The 10,033-nt window shown below is 35.3% G+C and overlaps 1 protein-coding gene across 1 annotated transcript; it reads right to left on the bottom strand.

Moving 5' to 3' along the window:
- Nucleotides 1-3,394: 3,394 nt before the first annotated feature.
- LOC110442817 (mpv17-like protein 2) lies at nucleotides 3,395-9,351 on the bottom strand. Its single transcript, XM_021486626.1, has 5 exons — nucleotides 8,562-9,351; nucleotides 7,975-8,139; nucleotides 6,858-6,934; nucleotides 6,078-6,206; nucleotides 3,395-4,733 (listed from the first exon to the last, which is right to left on the bottom strand). Exons 1-5 carry the CDS (start codon nucleotides 8,743-8,745, stop codon nucleotides 4,707-4,709), a joined length of 582 nt encoding a protein of 193 aa, XP_021342301.1. The 5' UTR covers nucleotides 8,746-9,351; the 3' UTR covers nucleotides 3,395-4,706.
- Between the last annotated feature and the right edge of the window lie 682 nt (nucleotides 9,352-10,033).

Below are 10,033 nucleotides of genomic sequence, written 5' to 3' on the forward strand. Positions count from 1 at the left end.
TATACAAATGTACAGGGTTCATATTAGACAGGTCAAACTGTAATTTATGTTTACAAATCTATAGGTTTTATATTTGACAGGTCAAGCTGTTATTCATGTATTCAAATCTATAGGGTTATATTAGATAGGTCAAGCTGTTTATTTATGTATACAAATATTCAGGGTTCATATTAGACAGGTCAAACTGTAATTTATGTATACAAATGTACAGGGTTCATATTAGACAGGTCAAACTGTAATTTATGTTTACAAATCTATAGGTTTTATATCGATCAACTTCTTCTGGTCAAGAAATAGGAGTTTTGTATATAACACTTGCTTATAGTACAACTCGTACACCCGTTGTGGTAATCATAGAAATATTTCCTACCCTCTGGGCATCAGGTATATCTACATAAATATGTACACATCTTATATACATAATACATCACTTTCATGGACTGACCTGACTGATGTCATCAAACTGTAGCAGATGTCTTTTTCATAAAACGTTTCCTGCCTGCCTTCAAATTATTTAGCCATAAAAAAATAGAATATTGTTTAAACTAAAAGTGTACCAAAAGCAAGTTTCCCCTAAATGGATTTGGTTCACAGTGAAACAACTGCTGTGACACACTTTATACAAAAACGAGGTCAACATGGTATACATTCCTCGTACAACAGTTTTGTTAGTGGACTTCAAGCAAGATGTAGGTTCTGTTGTTCTTCAGATGTGCTGACTTGGAGCCATTGGTTCCTTAGTTATCATATATAACGAAGCTTGTGACAATAATTTTAATATCGTAATTGATAAAGTTATCACAATTTTTCTTCATTTTTCTCAATGAAACCTTTATCAAGTCAGGATAGTTCCTTAATATGGCAATATTACGAAATAACTTAAAAACAACAGATGAAAATTTAATCAATTTATTCAAAATAAATAGTCTTGTTTAAATAAGTCTTGTTTAAATAAAACCTGTATCCTAAACTTAAAAAACACACATGAAAATTTAAACAATTTATTCAAAATAAATAGTCTTGTTTAAATAAATCTGTACTTTAACATACAAAGTAAATGATTTTAATTATACATTAGATAATGTATATATGTGCTGAATTCAACATATTTAACAAGTATTTTCTCTGTTAAACTATCATGAGTAACACAATCCAGAAAAGCAACAAGGGAGATAATCTGACGAAAAAATCTTCTATTCTACACAGTACACCATGACCTAAATAGAGAACTCAGAAACACTGTAACAAAATGTAGTGATATGAATATATCATAAATACATGACCTTGTAGACAAACACTACCAGTAAATTCAAAACAAATGGTGCAGTATGCCATCTCCAATAAAAAAAAAATAACACATAAAATACAAAATACATCAACTAGTATTATCCTTGAGCAAAATAAAAATATTAAATGACAGTAAAAATAAACTCATACTAATCTCATTGGATCAAATTAGCACCTGTCTTTTATTTTTTAATTCTTCCAATTCATTTTCTAACTAATGAGAATAATAGAATCTCTCACCCCCTTGGGGGCAAGATAAGGGAATCTCAACTTGAGAGGGAAGATTCTTAAGTTGCCAAACATGAAGCTTTGCCGAGTTTTGGCAACTTCAGAATCCCCCCCTCCCCGAGGGTTGAGATTCCCCTATTTCACACACAAGGGGGTGAATGATTCTTTTTCTCTTACCCTGTTTTCCCATGTGTATCATATACACAATGTAATGCTAACGTTACAGGCTAAATTCAGGGTTGACGTGACGTTGATAGATTGTTGGCGCCACGTCATTGTATTGTTGAAGTGACGTCATACCATTGTAATGAATAGGGGAATCCCCCCCATCTCAACCCTAGGGCGAGACAAGGATATCTCACACCGGTAAAAGTGTGGATATTTCCTTGTATGGCAATTTAAATTGTGTACTTTATTAAATGAAATAAGTATCAACAGTTGGTAGGGTATTTATGACTGTCTAAGATTTTTAAATTGATCCAAAGAACAAACACAAACTTTGCAAAGGACGATTTTGTCACATTCTTTTCAGATATTTGTTGTAAAGATACCACTGTTGATACGTGTTTGTTGAATACAATGAAAGAGAACAGGCCATTCAGGAGAAGTTGTTAAAATAAATTAGATATACGGCAAACGCTGCTCCTTCTTATGACATAGGTACCTAATGGTAGATAAAATCACATTGCGTCGTTACCATATATGGTGATCCTAGGTAGCAAAGTTAAGTGTCTGCACTCTACTTAGATAAAAGTAATGTAAGACTTGTATGGCAAGATCAGTTTAAATAATCAAAAAGTACATTCAGCTGCTTGAAATATATATGTCCTTGTGGTTAAATATGTGAATAAAAGAAGTAAACAACCAAATATAAAATCATAGAAAATAAACATATTGAAATATTAACAAGTCAATATAATCACAAAGAGATTCTCCAATAGTCAGATATGCGTTATAAATCTAGTTATTCTTATAATGCTTGTTAAAATTTCAGAGACATCAAATAAAAGTTTAATGAGCATATTAGCCAGGTATGGGACTATTTGCCAGGTATGGGACTATTTGCCAGGTAATTAGGTATTGGGTGGTACCTTTGGCGTTTATCAACAACTACACTTTAAAAATTCCTGCTTACCAGTATTTGGACCATCAACAACTTGACCATCAACAACTTTAAAACTTGTGCTTTAATGTAATTCAATTTAACTGAATTGTTTGATTTTCTTATGGATGGAAGAGTGCCCAGTGGTCAAACCCTCCCACGGTATTTAGCCTGACCAGAGACCTCATCATATATCAACTGCAGTCCAAAGGGTCTCCCTCCTCTCTTTGAGATCAAATATAGAAATTTATCAGCATCAATTTTTGGTGAGGTATTTGTCCCTATATGTATCTTCAGAGAGGTTGGGATTAATAGAATCTTTCACCCCCTCGGAGATGAGATAGGAGTTGCCAAAAATGAGTCTTGCCGAGTCATAGGTAGCTAAAGATTTTTTTTCTCTTACCCTGTTGACCCTGTCATGTTCATAATGCAATGTTGACGTGATGTTAATGCATTGCGATGTATTATTGACACAACGACATGAAATTGTTTTTACAGGGAAATCCCCCATCTCAACCCTGAGGGTGAGACAAGGATATCTCAAACCAGGATAAGAGTTGATTGGCCTGTCCAGGGTAAGAGAAAAGTATTGTCTAAGACACTGGGGCCCGTATTCATGAAATCATTCTCATGCTCAAGTAAGGAATTTGTGCCCAAGCAAAATTTCTTGTTTTAGTTATAACTTCATAAACAAATCTAATTTTTTCAATGACTTGGAAAAACATTGAAGAGACTTCAAGCCGAAAACTGTTTTCAATGTTAACATTTGACATTTTGATCGTTTGACAAGATTTAACCGAGTTACAAAAATCCATGCTTGAGCATGAGAGCGGTTTCATGAATACGGGCCCAAATGTCTTATATGGACAATTGGCAAACATAAGGCAATCTTGTCCTCACTCATGAATAAATGTGTGCAGTACTAAATACATGAAAACCAACTCTTTACAATGCCAAGCCCTCCCTTCCACTGTTTTATTTACGTGACAACGATAGCTAAGAAAGCAGTGTTAGCAGATAGAGAACCATGAGCTAATATCATGCATGTCCATTCTTTTAAGAAATGCAGAAAACACATAGTAGATTACAGGTTACTTACAGTACATTTGCCATCCTTATTGAGAGTTTTGCACAATTCATGTATTCGTTTCATCATATATTTTTGCATAACATTATATAAATCAATTAACTCATGGTTTTTCAGTCACTTAAACCTATTTCATGCAGTCTTAATTCATTTGATACCAGAGCCATGATTATATACCGGTAGTACTCATTAGGAAATTAAATTTTGTGAATGAATTATAACAAATAAAAATAAATCTCAAGGGGAATGCATATATAGTTTACAACTATTATCAGCAAGCACTGAGAACAGCTCTTTGATGCTAGCACCATATCTCAACTGTTATAAAATTTAAACATCTGTCATAACCTCAATGACATGAAAATGACAGAATGAATAAATCTCTCCTGGAAGAAGCCAGTATCCTGCAGAACAACTTCCCAGTTTGCTGGTACAAATTTATACAGCTGGTTAGACTGGAACACTCAAGAGTTACTTACATAAAGACGCTACCAACATTGTATCGTGACCACATAGACCTGTACGTACTACAGTGTATATTATAGTGCACACCCATAAGAATGTATATAGTCATAGTAAGTAAATAAATACCTACTTTTTCTTTTCTGAATAAATACCTACTTTTTCTTTTCTTTTTCATCATTTCTTCAAAATCGAGTTTGACACACAATATTTTCCGAAAAAGTAATTTGGGTTAAAAATTTGAACGTCACACACAAAAACACTACTGATATACGTAATACCAGTCTGGCCAAGGTCTCGCTGTAAAGATAGACCTATCACAGACAATACTACCCTGACCTGGTCTAGTCCTCACTGTAAAGATAGACCTATCACAGACAATACTACCCTGACCTAGTCTAGACCTCGCTGTAAAGATAGACCTATCACAGACAATACTACCCTGACCTGGTCTAGACCTCGCATTCAAAAAGAGAACTTTTACAATAGTGGCTAAGCTAGACGCTCAACACGTAGTAGCCCCTCGTCCAGTCACCAGGGTCATTCTTCATGCTGATGTGATATCTCCTGTAAAGACAACAAAAAGGTTGATATTTTATGAGACATTACATTACATGTGTCCCTTGTAAAATGGATTCATTTACAAGTACACAAGATTAAACTAGAACACTGACAGGTCAGTAAGGGCCCCGTCTTGTGGCAATATATCCCCCATAATCATCAAGAAGCAATCTGCCCATATAGCTGAGCTTAACGTTTGTCATTTGGACTTCAAAAAGAATCGCAAGGAAGCAAAATATACATTTTACATGTACTATGATGTGAGTCTTGTTTCCTTCCACCTCCATATTTGCTGGGCTAACAGAAATGTAAATAACGGTGCAATACTCATTTGTTAGCTTTGATTTGTTTTATTTCACCTTATATACCTCCTACATCAAGAGCCAAGGTCAAAGTCAGAGATCCACTTTGTCTTTGACCTTTGGACCCAAATGACCTTGACCATTGACCCAAATGACCTTGACCATTAACCTAGTGACCCTGAACTTTAGTCAGTTGACTTATTCTTTAATTCCGACCAACTTTGCTTCTTGATATCATAACAAAATGTTCATCAGTGAAAAAAAAATCACTTGACCTTGACCCCTGTAACCTGGACCTAAGGTCAGTTGACTCTGTGTTAATGAACAACTTTGCTTCATAATGTCATAGCGAACTATTCACCAGTGAAAAGCTACGAAATTTGACCTTGACCCCTGACCCGATGACCTTGACCTTTGGTCAGTTGACTCCTTGTTTAATTCTGATCAACTTTGCTTCATGATGTCATAACAAAATGTTCATCAGTGAAAAGATGTAAAATTGACCTTGACCTTTGACCTTGATTTTTTACCTCAATGTGTATATTTGTAAACTGAACATCTTGACTTAGTTTCATGTACATCGGTCACTAAATACTAAAGTTATCAGCCAGGAACAGAATTTGTGGACAGACAGACAGACAGACAGACAGACAGAGTGATTACTATAGGGCACCCGTATCTCCGATACGGGGCCCTAATTAATAAATATAGGTGCAGGGCTATACAATAAGGGAAGCGCAATAGTCTGAGACTAGTGAAATCTCCAGCTGGACTAGTGGCTCTAAAAACCGCTAGCCTGATTGGCTAGTCAAAATTTGATCTTTGATTGAATAATATTGGTTTTAATAGTAGTATTTGCACATGGACTAGTTAAGATCTGAAACTACTACCCCAGTAGACTGGTGGTATTTAAAATTAATTTCCAGCCCTGTAGGTGTCCCTCGTATAATGAATTAATTTACAAGTACACAACCAATTATAGCCACAGCATTACTGTCTGTTTATATACAGGTCTGTAGATATTTATCTCAGGGCTTTAAATACTCACCCTGTGTTTGTACCAGGACAAGAACGTATTCCAGATCAAAGTCAGAAAGGACACATACACCACTCGAAGCTTTACGGGGAGGTAGTAGAAGTTGATAAACTGGGCTGGAGGCCACACAAACCAGTCAATCTGTAAAGAATAGCGAGATAAAATCGAATAGGTAACCTAATATATGTACGCCTTGTGGAAAAGAGATTTTATTACCATACTGGTAATGTTTTATGGAAGATGATGACGATAAAAATATTATGACAGGAGTCGCAATGGTAGACACATTGAATTCTTCATTACCAATATTTATTCAATATGTTCTACAATGGCAGTTTCAGATGAATTTCTACAATGACAGTTCATAGTCCAGTTGACAAATTTCCTTAAGTGAGCTAGACAGTCTTAATGTGGCATGTAACTGCAATTATTGAAGATTGTTTGACCAAAAGTAGGTTTCAAATAAAGCGCACTTGAAAATCTTGTATTTATAGATGTTAGTGTTCTGTCAGACAAGACTGTTTTTAGTTCTTTATAATACCACTAGCTTATTACACATATTACACATGTTGTCTGTCAAAATGCAGTCATTTGTATATTGCTATAAAATGTATATTTATGTAGGGGTGCAGTTTATTTTCTACACGCAAGCTGTACAATTAATACAATTGCCTTCGAGCAAATACAATACTTTCAGAATTAAGAGAACAGAACAATTGAATAGTTATTTTAATGCAACATGTTTTCATTTACATGCAAGTGACCTAATTTTTTGTGATGACCTTGACCTACCACATAAACAGTAAGGAACTTGTCCTTGACCTCTTGCAGTGCCCCATCAACACCACGGCCCTCCAACATCCCCATACCTGCATGAGGAAAAACTTTTATTATAATATATATCATTTCTATGGGGAGCGCCTTGATTTTTGGGGTACTTCACTTTCTTATTTTTGAAGTCTTATTAGGATGACTTCCCATTTGATAACAAGAGCTGTTAGAGAACAACATAGCTCACCTATTGGTGATATATGTTGTAAGATAGCAAATATCAATAGAAACACATATACAGTAAAACCTTGATGTAATACCTGTCATTTCATTTTCCACCTCACTTACATATTTTGTTCCTTAATTATGTTTTTCTTAAGAATTCCTTTATATATTTCAAGTCCAATTAAGCTGTTTTTGGCCCCTTAAGTATGAAAATATGGTTCAGCACATTGCTAACACTCCATACAAATATGTCAACCTTATAATAGACAACAGTGTATTGAGTGGGATGATCCAACACTGTCTGGAAAACTTTAACCTCATCAGTGAAGTGGGACGCAAACGCTGGGGTGATTACATGAGCCCCCTATTCCCCGAATAGGCGAGCTAGAAATGAAGCCAAATTATGTGTTTCACCTTTTTTATAAGCCCTGCGAGTATTGATCCATATTTTGTTACATCTACCTATAGCTATGTAGTAATGAAATGTGATACAGGAGTGAGGTAAGTGTGGGCAGGCACCCATCCAAACCATGCTTACTGTAGCTTAATTAACCACTGAGTCCCAGCATATATAACAAATTACCAGAAAAACTAGCTTAGTAATTTAGTATTTCCCCTGATATTCTTTACAATATAAGCATGATGTACACTAATTTATATTGATCTGAAGGTTTTAACTATGAACTACATGCTGTAATTTTACTGTGTGTAATATAAAGGTCTTGTGCAGTTAGCATTCATGCATGTGTATACATGCATCTACAAATGTATTCATACCATTTAGGCATTAATAGATTTTATGTCACTGTGATCAAGGCAAGGGTACCAGGGTGTTGGTCATTGCAACATCAAAGCTTGTTTTAAGGAGATGGTAGTGTGGTATTCATAATACCTTGAAGAATTCTAAACTTACCAAAGAAGAATGAGAAACAAAAGAATGGTCCAGCGAAAGCCTGATCAGCCAGGATTCGCTTCACTGTTCCCTGTACTCCTCCAGTTTTCACAATCTTGTCAATTATCTTAGTGTACCACAGGTGGTTGAACGGGCCTACCATCACTCCAATGGTGAACATTCTCCCTGTCATAACGGTATTACCCTGGGTTAACAACTTTTAATATGTGGTTACAATTAAAGTTAACAATAAAAAAAAAAAACATTATTGTACTATTATGATATATATTGATATAATTCATTACAAGTACATTACTGTCTGTTGAAAAAGAAGATTGAAAAGTTATTTCATCTTAACTTCTAAATCTTTCTCTTGCCAGCAATTTTACTTAAGGGCAAACTTGTTAATGGACTATGATTTTATTCATTTCAATACTTTTTTTCACTTTTTTTTTTTACTTATTTTGTTCAGGGCCTCTTTGAACTTGGTTTCTGTAATAAAACGAAATTGGCACCTGGTTTGGAATTAAAGATGGGTACAGTACTTAATATATGATATGATATATAAAAAATTGTGAGTGAACACATATGAACTATTCTGATCATACCCGTCCTTCCCCAGTTGTGGTTGGTCATGGGCACCTTTTTATCCAGATCTCCACTCTCCCGCCTGGCATAGGCCTTCTCCATCGTCTGTGTAATGCAGTCCCCTAAAGCCAATAACCCGCCTGTCGCCAGAGTGTTTGTTACAAACAGATACCTGGTAAACAGCTTGTTCAAAACTGATGACATCTTCTCACTGAATACGTCTATTATGCCTTTTGCGATGAATAACTTTCCCCGTGTCCTTCAAAGTTTGGAAACCAGCATTACTGTCAGATTGTTTATTGCATCATAACATTATCTTGTAGTATATAAAACTAATCTATCAGCACTACCAAAGGATTGGCGAACAGCACCTGTTTCCATGTCCGAATCAAACTACTGAGTATAATGCATCATGCATGCATCGAAATCATCGACAGCCAGCTGACAGGGCTCCCCGTCTCACGTGTTTCCAGATTTTTTGAAATGCCAGAAACTGGTCATTTATTTGTCGCGTTAGAAAAAGAAAGTATTCTATATATATACAGGCAAGAGCAAACGGATTGATGAAATATTTTGTAACAAAAACCTGAATAATTGCATTCACATGTTGGCATATTTTTATTCTGTTCCATACAGAACGAAATTATCTTATATTGAATGTCGTAAAATATTCCTACGCGAAAGTTGCTAACTCGACCCGAAAGTTAGTCTCGTTCAATCAGACTCTTGTTGCCTTCGCTTGAATTACAAGTGATCAAGCGTCTGGTTGAACGAGACTAACTCGGGTCCGGTGTTAAGGAGAAAGAGTACCCCAATTCTTAGTTTCCACGGTCTTGTGGTTTTGAATATCTTTGTGGACACATCAACTTTATTTATAATATGAAAAAATGCTCATATGTGAAACGTATTTATTAAGAATTTTACATCATAGATGTACTAGCGGAAAAAAGAAACTGTGCATGCGGAGAATTGTTATAGAACATGTATAACCAACTTCACACACATGACAGAGTATCGTCTAGACATCAGTTTCCGCGCGTTATGTATTTCCGCGCAGCCATTTTATCACGCTATATCTCGTAACAACGTGACCTTCTGGACACAACACAAGGATATTTTAGACATGTGGCCATCGTCTGTAAACTGACACAAAAATTACCGGAAGTTCGTCCGGAAAACATAAGAATTAATCACCGATTAAAATAACACTCATAAATATGCAGTTTTGCTTAATGCACTTTTTTCTTGCTCAAAATGAACCCATACCTGAAAAATCGGTCATGAACCAGTCTTTTTTGTAGTCTGACAAACGTACGAAAATGTCGTATGCAAATGAGGTCACATCTCCTCGACGATTCTTTTCCACTTCCGAAGAAGACATTCTTATATCGATAAACAGTGTTTTCAATGAAACGTTAACCTTGTAATATAATGAACTTCCAATTTTCACCAATTTCAAACAGAACAAAATGAGAAATAACTTACTATGATG

This window comes from Mizuhopecten yessoensis, unplaced genomic scaffold (genome assembly GCF_002113885.1).
Source record: "Mizuhopecten yessoensis strain PY_sf001 unplaced genomic scaffold, ASM211388v2 scaffold716301, whole genome shotgun sequence".
Classification (NCBI taxonomy): Eukaryota; Metazoa; Mollusca; class Bivalvia; order Pectinida; family Pectinidae; genus Mizuhopecten; species Mizuhopecten yessoensis.